The sequence below is a fragment of the Podarcis erhardii genome (genome assembly GCF_964252035.2).
Source record: "Podarcis erhardii genome assembly, chromosome: 5".
NCBI lineage: Eukaryota > Metazoa > Chordata > Lepidosauria > Squamata > Lacertidae > Podarcis > Podarcis erhardii.
This window is the reverse complement of record NC_138509.1, coordinates 15,376,134-15,393,378: the sequence shown is the minus strand read 5'-3', so window position 1 is coordinate 15,393,378 and position 17,245 is coordinate 15,376,134. Positions and strand designations below refer to the sequence as shown.

The 17,245-nt window shown below is 43.5% G+C and overlaps 1 protein-coding gene across 1 annotated transcript; it reads right to left on the bottom strand.

The window, feature by feature from the left end:
• Positions 1 to 264: 264 nt before the first annotated feature.
• Positions 265 to 16,642, bottom strand: PLAU (plasminogen activator, urokinase). Its single transcript, XM_081864376.1, has 11 exons — positions 16,512 to 16,642; positions 12,143 to 12,266; positions 11,143 to 11,200; positions 10,313 to 10,417; positions 8,998 to 9,172; positions 7,949 to 8,040; positions 7,070 to 7,262; positions 5,293 to 5,438; positions 3,819 to 3,956; positions 3,171 to 3,313; positions 265 to 2,275 (listed from the first exon to the last, which is right to left on the bottom strand). The coding sequence occupies exons 2-11, from the start codon at positions 12,200 to 12,202 to the stop codon at positions 2,087 to 2,089; spliced, it is 1,299 nt and encodes a 432-aa protein (XP_081720502.1). The 5' UTR covers positions 12,203 to 12,266; positions 16,512 to 16,642; the 3' UTR covers positions 265 to 2,086.
• Positions 16,643 to 17,245: the final 603 nt, after the last annotated feature.

The window sequence follows — 17,245 nt, the reverse complement described above, 5'->3', positions numbered from 1 at the left end:
CCAGCTGGTTCCTAGGTGCTTGGGAAGCACTTCTCACAGGGGCTTTGCAGGCCCAGCTGATTGGTGCTTGCAAAGCCCCTTTTGACCAACAGCCAAACACCTGACATCATATTTTACATCAGATGGGCGTGGCCTGCCCAAAATGGCCTTGTGGGCCCGGTAGGCTGGATTCAGCCCATGGGCCAAAGGCTCCCCTTGTTGAAAAGGACCAGCTTATTGGTTTGTGTCCCCCCCCCAAAAAAAAGTAATAGAAACAAAAGGAAGTCCACATAGCAGTAATATTTTATTGGTGTTTAAAATCCATGATTTATAAACAATAAGTTAAAGTAAGATTATTAAATAACAATTGGGGTTCCAGCCCCAGCACATATATTACATATTCATTGAATAAAACATTCTTTCTTAATTATATAAAAAAGCTACTGCCAGGAGTCTTAGGAAAACAGGTAAAAATGGCAAGCAATATTTACAAATGTTCTTCATTATGAGGGACACCCTCATCTGCTGAAGCTTGACCCAGTTCAGGGTCTGTAAAATTCTGCAAGGTCAAAAATGACCTCTCTGGTCTAGCTATGCTCTGAGTTTTGCCTTGTACGCACCATGTATTATACCACAACAGGGTTTTTTGTTGTTTTTTAAGGTGCGTAACAGAATTTAGTCACCTTATCATTAAAAAAATTGGCAGCTGAAATACTGTCAGCAATCTACACAGAGAGTCAGACAAATATGGTAGAACCAGTCCTTTGGGCAGCAACTGGGAGTGCAAATGCCAACATAGAGGAAGGTACTGATGGTTATTGTTGAAATAATATTCATTAGTGAACCCTGTTAAAAATGCAGCGCTCTTATCTCAACAGCACCTGTGGAATTACAAGTCATACGAAGCCAGGGACAGCTAAACCTTGGAATTAAAAATCAAAACGATTTTTTTGTTTCCATTCTGCTTCTTTTCAAAATACTTTCTCCATTGCTGTTTTTCAAAGTTGGTAGAAAATGCCAGAAATGGTATTTAATCCTGCCTTTCTTCCATCATGAAGCCCAAATTATGGCGGTACCTCATACATGAGTTTCTCACGCAGATACCCATTTAGGCACTGTGCAGCTCCAGACCTTCTGAGCTCCAGCAAAGTGATTGTGGCCTCATGAGCCTCCCTGCAAACTACTTCTCAAGCAACAATCTGGTCTGTGACTCAGCAACGCATCATTGTGAGGTCAACAGACATATGCTCAATCGCCTGCTCTTCTGAGTTGCTAAGCTGCCTTAAACACACAGGACCAGCTTCATTGTAGAAGCAATCCAAATTGTGACAACATCTTAGGGACACCAATGAAGCAGTTCTGGAATCTGCACATGATGCCCCCAGCAACCTTTGAGACATTGCAAACTTCTCAGATATTATGGCACATTCAGAGCCATTTGGGAATGGGAAAATATATTTGGCTGTTCCTGTGGACAACTCACTGTTTCTTGACCTGGGTGATGACACCCAGGAAGTCCCTGGGATTTTTGCTTTTGCTTGCCCTCAAACGGTTTCCAAATTCAGGTTACGACACAGGCTTGTATCTTAGATATGTTTTTTTTGTCTTTAAAAAACAAACAAACCCTGACACTACACCCCACAGAGATCTAAACGCACATAATGAATCAATAGGGCAGCACAGTTGTCCTGAAATCTCATTCAATTAAAAGAGGTTTTTTTCTGGATGGCACCAATATTACGTTAATAGCCAATTTAAAAACCTTACCAAAAAACCCCCGCACCTACTGACAAAGTGAAATACTGACTCCTGTAGATAAGGCCACATGTATATTACATTGGCTGGCTAAAACACTCCTTATTTAAATGTTAAATATTGAAGAGCTTCCCCACTCCACCATGGGAGAATGTGTGTTGTTCAGTGATGGTTTCTGCTTCAGACACAGCGACACAAATGTTAACGAATTGACCTGATATTAAGTCCAGTCAAGGTAGTCACCAAAGAACCGTCAACTCCAAAACAAGGCTTGGCGTTTCAATGGCCTGTAACGTTCCTTGGCTCAGTTTCCACGCTCCAGCTCCATGCTCCATGGAAAGCTGCCATATCTTCATTTAGGAAGGTAGGAACTTTTGAAATGGATGCCGTTCATGTGGGTTTCGATCCAGCGAAGGTAATTTGCGACTCTCGTGTAGACGCCAGGCCTCTCTTTGTCAGCACAGCCATCGCCCCAGCTGACGATCCCATATAGCACCATCCTGTCACTGCTTGCACAAACCAGGGGACCGCCGGAATCTCCCTGATGGAACATAAGAATGATGGTGAGCATTTAAAGAGAAGAAAGCTAGGGGAAAGCACATCTCAGGAATTCTGCTACCACTGTGGTTGCACTAGTGCCCTATTTTACAATAATGGGACACAAGGAAAGGAAGTGGCCAATGCAGCTTAAGCTCTAGCACAGCCATTCTCAAACTTGGGTCCCTAGATGTTGTTGGACTACAACGCCTAGGTGCCAAGACCTGTGGTCAGGGGTGATGGGAGTTGTAGTCCAGCAACCTTTGGGGACCCAACTTTGCGAAAAGCTGCTCTAGCATCAAGGAATCCTCCTTCGACAGATTCCAAATTACAAAGGAGCTGGCTTAGCCCAGCGGAATAAATAGGATTGTGTTCCTTGCTGCAAACATGCATTTTGCAAGATGTTTGGTATAGGTAAAGGTAAAGGGACCCCTGACCATTAGGACCAGTCGTGACCAACTCTGGGGTTGCGGCGCTCATCTCAATTTATTGGCCGAGAGAGCCGGCGTACAGCTTCCGGGTCATGTGGCCAGCATGACTAAGCCGCTTCTGGCGAACCAGAGCAGTGCACGGAAACGCTGTTTACCTTCCCGCCGGAGCGGTACCTATTTATCTACTTGCACTTTGACATGCTTTCGAACTGCTAGGTGGGCAGGAGCAGGGACCAAGCAACGGGAGCTCACCCCGTCGCAGGGATTCGAACCACCGACTTTCTGATCGGCAAGTCCTAGGCTCTGTGGTTTAACCCACAGCGCCACCCGTGTCCCAATGTTTGGTATAGTGGGATATTAAATTCTAAATCTTCAGATGTGCATTAGGCCTGTTCTAGAGAAAGGGACTGCATTAGCCAGACCATTCTGTTGACATAAAATGTAGACATTGTGCACAAGGAAACTTACTTTGCATGAATCTGTCTGCCACGTTTGATCTCCAGCACAGAACATGTTGTCCGTCACCCTGTCCTTATAGTATTTCTTACACAAAGACTGGGGTATCAGGTTGACATTGGTTGATTTCAGGATCCTTGCGAAGTAAATGTCAGCTGCAAACCAGAAACATGACAGTTGGTTGGGTTATTTTTCTCAGTGAAGTCTAAAGTGATCTTCTTCATTGCAAAAACAAAGCAATGTCAGAGCCTGCCTCACCAAATAGCCTCATACACGAAACCCAAACTCCTCTTCTTCAGTCTAGCGGATAACGGTGCACAAACTAAATTATGCAAACCAAACACGGCACAAAGTCTTTTGTATGTAGACTATGAGTTTGTTTGTTGCAGAATCAGAGCTGTAGTGGAGCTGGGTGCACAGAACACATGCAACCTTAGCGATTGGCCTCTAGCAAGGTTCAAAAGCAAGGATGGGGAATTTGTGATACTCAAGGTGTTGTTGAATTCACAACTCCCAGCAGTCCCAGCCAGCATGACCAGTGGCCAGGAATGATGGGCGTTGTAGTCTAGCAGCTTCTGGAAGGCTAATGGTTCCTGATAGTGCCGGTAACACATGCCACACAACCTGCATTAGGAATGGAAAAGGTGTTTATCAACTTACTCTTGTTTTCTCTTCCATAGCCAGAAACTTCACACTGGAAATTGTCTGGAAACGAGTCTTGTGATGGCAAGCAGATAGTCTTCACAGTGTCTGACTCTTGTGCACATTGGCCAGAAGATGATCGGATCCTCATTAGGGCTAAAGAAGGAATAAAGAATGCATGTCATATTGGGAACCTTCTATCACTAAACTCATTAGAAACAGAATGATATATATTTAGAGCTATCCGTTCCAGCTGCTTTTCCAGACGACATATGATTGTACAGTGGTACCTCTGGTTACGTACTTAATTCGTTCCAGAGGTCTGTACCTAACCTGAAACTGTTCTTAACCTGAAGCACCACTTTAGCTAATGGGGCCTCCTGCTGCCGCGCCGTCAGAACACGATTTCTGTTCTCATCCTGAAGCAAAGTACTTAAGCCGAGGTAATAGTTCTGGGTTAGCGGAGTCTGTAACCTGAAGCGTATGTAACCTGAGGTACCACTGTAGTCATGTTACTGCATTTACTTGTATGCATAATCCCTACCTCCTGCTGATAATTTAGATTGTGAAATCTGATAAAAATGTAGCTTAAAATGGACCCTTTTATTATGTTCAGTGATTAATAGAGTATTTTAATGACAATAATAAAAAGTAAATGTACTTTGTTAATGTGCATCTCCCCTCACCCCTTTTAATTTGCTATTATTTATATGGCTGGTATGGTTTACTTGTTTGTTTTCTTCCATAAATGTTACATTAATATTTCATATAACATATTATATGATTCCCCATTCATGTATTGTATTATGTATTGTATATTTTTCTTTGCTATAAGTCGCTTGAAGACCTTTGGGTGACAAGCGACTAATAAGTTTGATAAATGATAAATAAAAATAATTTGTTTAACCATAGAAACACATCGTAAGCATTTCCAGGACTGGCTAGAGATAGTGAAACATTGCCAACCCAGGGAAAATTAATCTCTTGACTGCCTCAGAGAGAGAAGAAATCATCTTCCTGACTCTCAAAGTATTTTCCTTACAATGATCTGATAGAACACCCACCCCCAAACATTTGGTGAAAGAAGATAGCTCATTCGTACCTGTATATTTTCCTAAGCTATCATCTGCAGTCATTTTTGTATCGTTTGCAAATATGGGGATGATGTCATGACAATGAAATACGAGGTGTTTTGCTGTAAGGCTGTGTAACACACTATAATTTTAAGGCACATTTGAAGCACATTCGTTCCGTGAAAGGATTCTGGGCACTGCACATAACTCTGTGAGAGGTAAACTACAATGACTAGAATTCTTTGACAAAAAGAACGGGCTTCAAATGTGCTTTAGAAGTACACAACCTACACCATTTCTCACTAAAATGGGCCCTTATTTTGCAGCAGTACTCGGGTGAAACATTTGTGGCTCAGTTTTTTGCATGCTCGAGTAAAACATGTCTATGATTCAGAAGGGAAGCTGGAGATGTCACTTACCAATATCATTATTATAATCCGTTCTCTGAAGTGTGTAGTCCTCATGAATGACAACCCTATCAACATTAAATTTTTGCTCCTTCGTATCATCAGTGTACAATTCAGACTTCCCGAGAATAACAGTCAGCTTGGATAGGTCAGGAGTGCTGAAAATAAATGAAAACATTGATTAGGGGAAAATTTATACAGGGGCATATCTCCCCACTCTAACTTTCACATTTGCTCAGTTTTCTGTCTCGGTCACAAGAGAACAGAAACATAATTTTGCAGTCCTCTTTCTTGTTTGAGCCTCATTGTTTTGCTAGGTGAATGGCGGGGCTTAAAATTTAACATGTCTCCTAGCACATGTAGCTATTCTGTCTTAAAAATACAGACATTTGATAACATCTCATTTTGAACCAGCAAAACATGAGCATATATCAACACAAAACTTTTTTTATAGAAAAGGATTGCTTTTTACAACAGACTGTTTCGCATTCCAAAAAGTTCTAAAGCACTTCTTCAAATATATCAATTTCATATATTTCTTGGTAAACAAAGATATAGCAGTAGCAATCACTTTCTAAACTTTGGTTGGTTTTTTTAAATAGGTTTTCCAGTATTTAGGATGCAATCCTATAACAATTTTAGGACTCGATGGGTCTTCTTTTACTAACATGCACAAGCTGCCCCTAACCATGTCCACTCAGAGGTAAGTCCTATTGAATTCAATGGCGCTTACTCCTGGTGTATCATAAGCCTTATATGGGTACATTCCTTCTGGTCTAGAACATTTGTGGATGAGAATTAAAATGTGTTTGTATAGGATTGTGAAATTTTAGCATACAGATGGGCTTTATTAACTGGGGGGGGGGGGAAGTCTTTGGTAACAGAAAAGGTCACCAACTTTTTTAAAGCTAGACATTTCTTAAAAACACACAAGTACTTACAAGTACTGCACCGGCAGGCAAATATTATTTATAGCTATCAAGTGGCCATTACAATATAAACGCCAAAAGAAAATATATGTAAGTTAAGTAATTGATCTAGGGGAAAGATAACTTCTGCAAGTGCAGCTGAAACTTACACACTTACAGTGCAAACCTATGCAGAATTCAATAAGCTAAGTATGTGTAGGGCTACAGTCATGGACTGTAATACTAAACCCACTTACGTGACAGGAACCTTCACTGATTTTAATGAGACTTAACCCTCAACAATCCTAAGACTGGGCTATTCATCAATTTTGTCACTGAGGAGAAAGCTCTGGGACCGTCATTATATATTTTTAGGCATCAGGCGAAAACATTCAACCAGGCCTTTGGCTGATTAATATTCAACCAGGCCTTTGGCTAATTAATATTCTACAGCCTTTTAAATGTGTCTATGGGAATGTGGGGGTATTGTTTTGTTGTTTTGTTTTACTTATTTACTTGGTCCCCGCCCCCCCAGTATTTTATTCTGTGAACTGCCCTGAGATCCTATGATGAAGGATAGGTTATAATCTAATAATGAAATGAAATGAAATGAAAAAGCACAGGAAAGTTGCCTTATACTGCCAGACCACTGGTCCATCCAGTTCATTGGCCTGTTGCCAACATTGCCTAGCCATGGGAGTCTTTTCCTAGCCCTACCTGCAGAAGGAGCATGAGACCTTTTGCACATAGAGCATATGCTGTACCAGTGAGCTAAAATCCCTCCCTTTCACAGTATGGGATGTTGACTAAGGGATCTCTTATCTAGAAAACAATTCCGAAGTGGAGAATTAAAAGGAAAAAGTTGATTGTGAAGCACTTACTTGCTTCCGAAGCAGTGTGCCGCTGTCAGGACCCAACACGGATCTATGAGGCTGCCGCCACAAAGAAACTGACTACCTCCTCTCTTATCGGTGTGGTAGATGGTTGCTATCCAAGGCTGAGACTCGATGGGTGCTTTGAAACCGCCCACAATCTTGAAGTACTTGCGGAAACTCCTCTGGCCACATGTGGCTTCTGTAAAAGGAAGAGTGAGCCTCAAGGATTTGCCCCAGTGAAGAACAAACATAGCTTTAGCTCTTCGCAATAAAGACTAGGTCCTCAGGGTAGCAAGATCCCCATGAAGATCTGCAAAGTTTGGCTGATCAACACCTTCCAACGGATGATATGGAAACGTCCTTCCAGAATTTGTACCGCTAGGACCGCAGGTGAGGGGTCACATATAGAAGAAGAGTTTGGATTTGATATCCCGCTTTATCACTACCCGAAGGAGTCTCAAAGCGGCTAACATTCTCCTTTCCCTTCCTCCCCCACAACAAACACTCTGTGAGGTGAGTGGGGCTGAGAGACTTCAGAGAAGTGTGACTGGCCCAAGGTCACCCAGCAGCTGCATGTGGAGGAGCAGAGACGCGAACCCGGTTCCCCAGATCTATAGCTCTTAACCACTGCACCACTCTTAATTCTCCCTCTGCACAGAATGCTCGCACAGTGGGGAACAGGCTAAGCGAAAATCCTTCTACTGAACATGCTAGCTGTCTACTGACAAATTATTTTTGTCTACTTAACTTGCCAAAGTTAGTATCTGGCCCAGAATAGGCATTTCTTCGGCTTGCAGTGCTTGGCTTCATTATGAAGTGGTTTTCGTGTACCTTGCTTTGATCTTAAAAGTTTATAAGCATCTGGCACTCTAAGTAATAATATACCTTTTCGGCATACGTCGATTTTGCAGGATGTTGAAGAGGTTCGATAACCATTCCTAACGTAACACCACGGCTTGGATCGGCCATCAGGATTTCTGAAAAACAATGGAATGTTGCCTTCAAAAGAATGATCCTCAGTAATACCAACGCCAACCTGCAGGGGGCGGCAGAATGCCTCCACTTCATGGTACAGTATGCTGAAGTCATCCAGTTCACCTATATTCTTAGTAATGCTAGTTAAATGTTCCTGCAGGGCACTAATCCTGCAAACTACCAAGTATAACTATAGGCAACGTTGAACAGAACCCTTGAACCTGGCAAAGTTGCCTAAAGAAGGGATTTCAGTAGGTGGGGCAAGGTGCCCCAGGCAAAATAATTCTTTTGCTCAACAATTAGTTATACTTTGTCCTTGTCATCCAAAGAGAACCATACGGAATCCCTGTTTGCATCAACAAAGACAATGTGAATGAAACCCTAACCATTCTTAAAAGTACAAGTTATAGTAGAAGATCTAGTCATTCACCACAGCTGATGTTCTTTGTGGAATGCCAGTCAGATGATTTGATGCATTATTATTCAAAAGCATTATTATTGTGGGACGCGGGTGGCGCTGTGGGTTAAACCACAGAGTCTAGGACTTGCCGATCAGAAGGTCGGCGGTTCGAATCCCCGCGACGGGGTGAGATCCCGTTGCTCGGTCCCTGCTCCTGCCCACCTAGCAGTTCGAAAGCACGTCAAAGTGCAAGTAGATAAATAGGTACCACTCCGGCGGGAAGGTAAACAGCGTTTACGTGCGCTGCTCTGGTTTGCCAGAAGTGGCTTAGTCATGCTGGCCACATGACCCGGAAGCTGTACGCCGGCTCCCTTGGCCAATAAAGCGAGATGAGCGCCGCAACCCCAGAGTCGGTCACGACTGGACCTAATGCTCAGGGGTCCCTTTACCTTTTACCTATTCAAATGCACATGGCAACTGTGGAACTGTGGGTTGGGGAAAAAATTAAAAAATAGGGCAACTGGACCTATAGCAGTACATTCCGTTGCATTTCAGTTACCTGCAGAAGTTGTGCTTTCCTAACCCAAGTTTCATGGCATTCTCCATGCCATCATGATAAGGCCATCTCTGCAGTGAAGGGGAGTCCCAATGCAGGCACCTGTCACCTTTCTCATTCACGGACAAAGTCCCTCTGTAGTCCTCCCCGTTGTCTGTATAGCAGCGACTTTCAGCATCTGTCGAGAAAACAAGAGGATTGTCAGTGCTGATGGAGAATTGGCAGCTGAGAGGTTCCATGGAATCCATTGAGACAAAGGATTTTTGTCATGTTAAATCTTGACTTGCCAGTGCCAGGATGTTATTGCCAACGTGTCTATACTTCTCTGCATTTCATTTCTCTCTGACTTTGTCGTTGTCAGTCCCACCCCACTAACCATATTTATATAAACCTATAATTCAAGAAAGCGCTTCATACATTTTATGAAGCGGGCCCCATGAGATTTTGCTGTTTTGCTGCAACAGACTAACATAACCCTGCCTCTGGATTCTGGAACTATAGGGCCAGATCCAGCAAACCAATTCCACTAGTGGAAGCCAGCTTGACAGCTAGCACTAGCACAACAGGGATTTTTCTGCTCTCCTCCCCCTGCACCCCCCCCCCCGTGCTTCCTCCAAAACTGCTCTGGAAAGTTGGGAGAACCCACAAAACAGTGGACAGGAGTGAGGAGGGAGAGGGTCATCATTCCATCAAGCAAACAGAGATGATTGCGCAGGTGGAACAATTACATTAGTGCTGCGCTGATTTTTACTCTATCTTTTCAGATACCCGTTCTCAAAGGGGTTTACAGCTCAATAAGCCTCCCAACCCAGGTGGCACTGTGGGTTAAACCACAGAGCCTAGGACTTGCCGATCAGAAGGTTGGCGGTTCGAATCGCCGTGATGGGGTGAGCTCCCGTTGCTCAGTCCCTGCTCCTGCCAACCTACCAGTTCCAAAGCACCTCAAAGTGCAAGTAGATAAATAGGTACTGCTGTGGCGGGAAGGTAAATGGCGTTTCCATGCGCTGCTCTGGTTTGCCAGAAGCAGCTTAGTCATGCTGGCCACATGACCTGGAAGCTGTACGCCAGCTCCCTCGGCCAATAAAGCAAGATGAGCACTGCAACCGCAGAGTCGTCCACAACTGGACCTAATGGTCAGGGGTCCCTTTACCTTTAAGCCTCCCACCCAATCTCTTGTTTCTTTTTTGTTTGGGGGGGGGAGTGTCCAGAGTGGCTTTGTCTGTTCCAAAAAACTGTAGGATTTATTGGCGTTCTTTAATTTCTAAAGGCTGTGAGTTGTTGAGTAAAAACGGAAACAAGTTTTGAAGTGATCACCTACCGATTTCACAGTGGTCCCCACTATATCCTTTGGGGCATAAGCAACGTCTCATTCCAGAAAAGAGGTAGTAGGAGACACAGGTTCCTCCATTCAGACAGGTGCAACCTGCAAACAAGACATTGCGGGGAAATTGTAGTATGCCACACTGTAGGCCAAACATCACATCACATCCAAATGCGTAGCAAAACTTCAGTGGGCCCCTTCTTCAAGGACAGCCTTCCTCATTCTATTGCCCTCTAGATATTTTATGCAACTCCCATCAGCCCCACCCAGAAGACTGCTCTAAGAAAAAGAAGCTTTAGGAAGAAAGACAGATTCTCCATCCATTGCCTTTCCTTCCATGGGAACCATAATGTTTCTTTGAGAGAGAGGAAGAAGAAGAAGAAGAAGAAGAAGAAGAAGAAGAAGAAGAAGAAGAAGAAGAAGAAGAATTTGGATTTGATATCCCGCTTTATCACTACCCAAAGGAGTCTCTAAACGGCTAACATTCTCCTTTCCCTTCCTCCCCCACAACAAACACTCTGTGAGGTGAATGGGGCTGAGGGACTTCAAAGAAGTGTGACTGGCCCAAGGTCACCCAGCAGCTGCATGTGGAGGAGCAGAGATGCGAACCCGGTTCCCCAGATTACGAGTCAACCGCTCTTAATCACTACACCACACTGGGAATTGCCAGGAGATATTGCAGCGAGAAAGCAGAGGGTGATGAAAGGGTTAAGTGGTGCTATCTCAAAGAAGGGGCTATCAGAGGTTCAAAACAAGGAATTTGGCACTTTGTCAAAGAGCAGCAGCAGTTTTCAGATGTCAACAAAAAGCTGCAAAGATTTCTTTACCTTTATGTTCATATTTAGCTTTGCTTCCCAGCTTGCGATCTTTCTTCCAGTGGTGAAACTAAGAGGGAACAAAGACAGACACAAATTATTCTAAAGGAAAAATAAGGAAGCATTATTTAGATGAAGCAAATCTTAAATAACTCCCCCTCTGCATATTTTCATTTCCCTCATAACAACCCTGAGAGGTAGGGCAGTTTCTTACAGATGATTACGCTAAGCTTTAGGGTGTAAAGCAGGATTAACCAACATGGTGTTCTCAGTTCTTGTTGGACCATCATCACTGACCACTGTCCATTCTGGTTGGGGCAGATGAAAGCTGTAGTCCAATCATATATAATGGATGACTTCTGCAGGTGTGTACTGCTGTTCATTAAATCAGGGGTGGCTTGGACTACATGTATGTATGTATGTATGTATGTATGTATGTGTTCCATAATTCTTATAAAAATAATTTTGTGGAGAAGAGACTTTCTGCAGCTAAGTCACATAGAGTGAGTGGGGCAGGCAGAATCATATCTAATCTTCTATTATCTAAGAGAGAAGCAGGCAGAAGGGTGAGGTGGAAGAGGAAGCAGAAGAACCAAGGGTTTGGGAAAGAACTAGACAGTTGCTTGAAAAAGCAAGGGGAGAAGGGATAGCTTTAAAGGGCAGGTTGGAAAAAGCAGTCCAGAAAAATGTGGAGAGGTGAGCAGAGGAAGAAGTCTAGTTTGTGTGTGTGTTGTACGGACTGGGAGATGGAAAGGGCAGAGAGGTGATCAAAAGGAAGGGAACGTTGAGGTACACATATTGCTTTGAAATAAATATGTCAAAAAGTATTTATCAGGTTATACATCCCAGGGTACAACCTCCTGCACGTACCAGCAGTAACCAAAAAAGAAAGAAGTTTCTAAAAATAGGTTTGGGCCATGGGTGAAAGAGGAAGCTTTGCATTTATGGTCAAACATGGAAATAAGCACAAGCGCTTGTCAGTTGGAGTTCCTGCCACGGTTGCAAAACTTACTGATGCTATGTCTGTGATGAGAACGCTCAGCATTACAGAGATGGTGATGAGTAACTTCATGGCGTTGGGCAAGACTATTTCCACCAGTTTGGTTCACTTCCTGGGTCCTTCTTTACACAGGTTTCTGCAAGCAAAGGAATAAGCTCAGGTTTGTAATGTGGAACAAAGATGGGACCAAGCTGGTTTTTTTCTTTCCAACTTGAACAGCCTTTCGTTGGAGAAGGGATGTGTTAAGCTGCTTTTCTCTCTCCCTGTTCCAAACTCAGGTTGAAGCTGAGGATGTCATCAAGAGAGAACCACCAGCAGGATGGTGTCTTCAGGTCCCACCTGCCTGGTCCTCCTTAACCCTTCGTGCTGCTTCTCTCCAACACGTGGTAGCAAACAGAGTGATCAACACACAAGGCTCTTCTGATCCACCACAGCCCTGGTCCTAGCTCTGGAGGCAGATGCGAGTTTTCCCCGGAAAGTTGAAGGTATTGTTGCCTGTCATCCTACGATGCACCACTAGTAAACAGGTTTCACAGATTTCTGTAGTGTTCTGAAAACCTGCTCGGCCAGAAATTATAATGGAAATGTGTGTACACTGAGAGCAACATTATCAATATCATGTTGCCTTTGATTCCATCGTCTGTCGCCAGCCTCTTGTCTAATCACAAGAAATAAGCATAACAGGCAATTCGCGATGCAATTTCTCCCCTTTTCCACAAGACAAAATCCTGCTCTTTATACCTGGATTTCTCCCTCAGTTTTTGCATTTTGAGGAAATAGTGTTCTCTTGAGCTCCTTTTTTGTTGGAATGATTAGAGAAGAGCTGCACTAATGCAATACCCCTGTTCCAAATACGTGATATGAAAATGCCCCATTGATTTCTGTGAAACATACTCCTACGTAAGTGGCATTTTGGATTATTACACTGCGAGGGTCTGTGTCAGTCTCAGGGAAAGCACTGATCATATTGCAATCACATTTGCCTGGAAGTAAATCCTATGGTGGGAGTATTGTTTAGTTTGTTATTATGTTATGTGTTTTGTGCTTTATATTGTAAGTGGCCCTGGAATCCCTGGCCGAAGGGTGGTATATAAATTTAATAATTAATAATAACTTGGTGAGACTTTCTTCCAAACAGACCAACCTATGATTGTGCTGGGAATGAAGAAACACCTCAGTGCTCCCTTTTACCAATAATGACAACCATTTAGCAGGCTGTCGGTAATTAGCAATTTGTTAATTTGATTTCAAAGTATAAGTGGTAGACTATAATTATTGAGCTTTAAATCAATCTGGCAGAGATTCTCCTCTCTCTTACAGAAAGTGTTCGTGCACATAGCAGGAGATTGCTCCATTAAAAGCTGGCGCCTTAACTTCACGAAGGGATGAACTCATTCTCAAAAAAGCCTGAGGGTATTTCATCTCTGCGTGTAGGGACAAAGCGCAATGTTTCAGGAAGGCATTTGGAAATAAACGGGCGCATCTATTGCCAAATTTGGTGACAAACCACCACCTGCTTGATTCAGGCAGCCCTTCTGTTGAAACTGAGGATTAAGGGGTAAGCTGTGCAAAGGCTGATGATGGAGACTTAAAATATCAGTTTTAACTCGTTCACCTCCAGTTTGTAATTTTCGCGAAGTTAAAAACAGGAAAGCAAAAGTGCAGTGAAATAAAATCCCATTGGACAAAAGTGGGACTTAATTCTGAGTAAGAAAGCGTAGGATCGGGCTGCATGGCTGCAATTCTATGCACACTCACTTAGGAGCAACCCTTGCTGAATCTCATGTTTTACAATAGTGACGCGGGTGGCGCTGTGGGTTAAACCACAGAGCCTAGGACTTGCCGATCAGAAGGTTGGCGGTTCGAATCCCCGTGACGGGATGAGCTCCCGTTGCTCGGTCCCTGCTCCTGCCAACCTAGCAGTTCGAAAGCATGTCAAAGTACCACTCCGGCAGGAAGGTAAATGGCGTTAACGTGCACTGCTCTGGTTCACCAGAAGTGGCTCAGTCATGCTGGCCACATGACCTGGAAACTGTACGCCGGCTCCCTCGGCCAATAAAGCGAGATGAGCGCCACAACCCTAAAGTCGGTCACGACTGGACCTAATGGTCAGGGGTCCCTTTACCTTTAGCTTTACTGGGCCGTAAAACAGTTGCATTAGGAGAACAGAAATTTCGAGGGATCCAGCAACTTGCATAGGGATGTCCTGTTATGCTGGCAAGCTCCTGCATCAGGACCGCCTATCTGCTTGGTCTGTCCTGCTTCTGCTATACATTCTCAAGCTCCAAGCAGCCTTCAGCTTGCCTAGTGATCGAAGTGGTGATCATTGCACAGGTTGTCACTTTCCCCCTCTGCTTTCCCTGGCTGACTTTCGCTCACTTGGCCACTGACACCCACGCAGACTTGACTCTCTGATCGGAGCGATCCCTGAACTGCATGCCTACGAGGTGAACACCCTCCGCTGGCATGTGACTCACACCAGCCCAACCTATCGAGGGCTGGAATCCCGACAGGACCATCTCCTCAGAGACACCTTTCTTACTACAAGTAAGTGGAGCCTTTCCAGACCTTATCCAAGGCAGGGCACAGCTGCGCTGAAACCAAGCAAACCACAGCTGCCATCTGCTCAAATTAAAACGAAAACAAAGATCCCAACCATTGCTCACTCGTATAGGCAAATTGGTTGCATTATGTCTAAATTCAAAGCTGCTTGATAAATATTGCTGAGATTGAATCCTGCCTAGGAAGTACTCAAGAGTGGATATTAACCACTCTTAGACATCAAGGTGCTGCCCTCTCCCTCTTCTGATGTTGCAGACCATCCAGGTGGCTCTATTTTCCAGGGACAGTCCTGGATTTACAGAAGCCATCCTGGTTTCTGATTTCATCCTGGAATGTCCCGCTTTTCCTTTAGGACGTCTATTTTCACTGGAGAAATATGTTGGACGGTATGGAGTTGCATGACCCCTGAGCCAAGAAGATAAGTAACAATACAGTACAGCCTTTAGAAAACATCTGAAAGCAGCCGCTGTATAGGGAAGTTTTTTAATGTTTTATTACGGGTTTGGAAGCTGCCCAAAGTGGCTGGGACAACCCGGTCAGATGGGCGGGGTATAAATATTATTATTATTATTATTATTATTATTATTATTATGGAATAGGACGTCCCTATTTTCACCAGATAAATGTTGGAGGGTATAGATGCTGCCCTTCTCCTGTCCATTTTGTATATATACCCATCAAGCCCTCTATCATAGATACAGGGCAGGTATTTGCACACCATATATGTGAATGGGAAGTGTGACTACTGGCTTTGTCAATGGCAGCTTGCCCATTACTTTTACTACGGCCATGTCTGCCATGCTTATTTGCTGGCTCCTGTTCAAAGAGCGCTGGCTTGCTGAGCAAGAATACTGCACACTCTGTTTCCCAGAAGGATCAGCCCAGTGCCTGAGCCTGCCTGCAGTGCAGAGGGATCAAGGTGTGGGATAGCAATAGCAGGGCACATGGAATCACATCGGAGCATCAGGGAGCTGCCTTTGCGCCTGCTCAGCCCCTGCCCTAATGGTCTGCAGGACCGAAGTTCTAAGTGAAAATTGAAAAAGCTGCACAATCCCAATGAAATCTAAAAGGCAGATCCAATCGCCTCAAAGTGCAAGATAGACGCATTTGACTCCCTTAACCAGATCATGCCGGAGGGTCACAAAGGAACAGCAAGAGGAGAGACGCTGGAAAAAATCGCTTGTGTGTTTTTCATCCGCAGCTAAAAATTCTAAAATTGGCAGATAGAAGTCTACCCCATTCTTTCTAAAAGCACTCGGCGTAATTATATGAATGTAAATCCAAAGCAACACAAAACTACAAGCAATGACAAAACTGCCTGGATGGAAACTGACATGTCAGAACACACTGAAATTGTGTTTAGCCTTTAGCCCCAAACGTTCACAGTTTCTTTGCAATCAGATATTGTTTCCTAAGATCTAATGCAGGTTCAAAACCAAAACAGACCATATTACAGCAGGAAAAGATTCGATAAGTGGTATTAAAACACAAGCAGACAAACATAACAAAGACATATTCACGTTAAGTATAATCACAGCAGTCTATTCTTTTTAAATTGCCAATCTTGTTTGAAAAAACATATTCCAGACCTTGCAAGACTCTTCTGCATGTACAATCAAGCCTCTTGCAAAGAGGCGTTTATTGCTTTAAAAGGGAGCACCACAACAATAAAGCTTTGAGATGACTGAAAAGAGAATAAAGTCCCCGAGCATTAAAAAGTTGCAGCCATCATTCAACGGGGCTCTTTAAAACTTGTGTGTGGGCAATAGTTAATATAATTATATTTCATATAACTAAGATTTAAAGGTGTTGGACTTACCAGATGGAACAACAGTGGCAAAACTGTGCTGTGCTGTGCTCTGTGATAATATTGCTATAGCGGAAGGCTTAGCCTCTCAGTGTGCTCACTTTGGCTGTTCTGCAGAGGAAACATAACTCTATATAAACCCTCACACAGAGCCCTGATTGGACAGCTCTACCCTATGATGCATTCCAGCTTGATGACAAGAATGGTATCATTCCACACTGCCTGGAGGTTTGCACCACTAGGGGGATTCAGTTAAAAAAACCAAAAAAACCCCCATACATTTAACTCTTTGCAAACAGAAGTCACAAGTGACTCAATGAGGGGATTTCTAAAGCATTGTGAATTGCAGTTTCACTACAGAAAGGCGTATCATCCATAGTATTGTATCGTATGTGTCTGGAGCTAGATCTTCATCCAGACCCTCGCCGGCACACTTGATTAGTAATTAGTGTTCTTCATTACCTTGGAAAAGTAGAGAAAAATCCCTTGCTGGAAGAGGAAATGAATATTTAGTTTTTCATCTGCAATGTGCTCAGGGATAAAATTAGATGTGTTAACAGATTTTTTTCTTCTTTTCATGCCTACTTGAATTCCATATGCTTTATCACTCAGAAGTTAAATTTGCCGTGGAAGACTTCAAAGGAATGGTTTTATTTAATAAAAAGTTAGCATCCAAGAAATAGAACAGGGCACACTGAGTGGCCCTATCATTAAAGAGTATGAAACGGTTGCCCTCAGATGGCTAA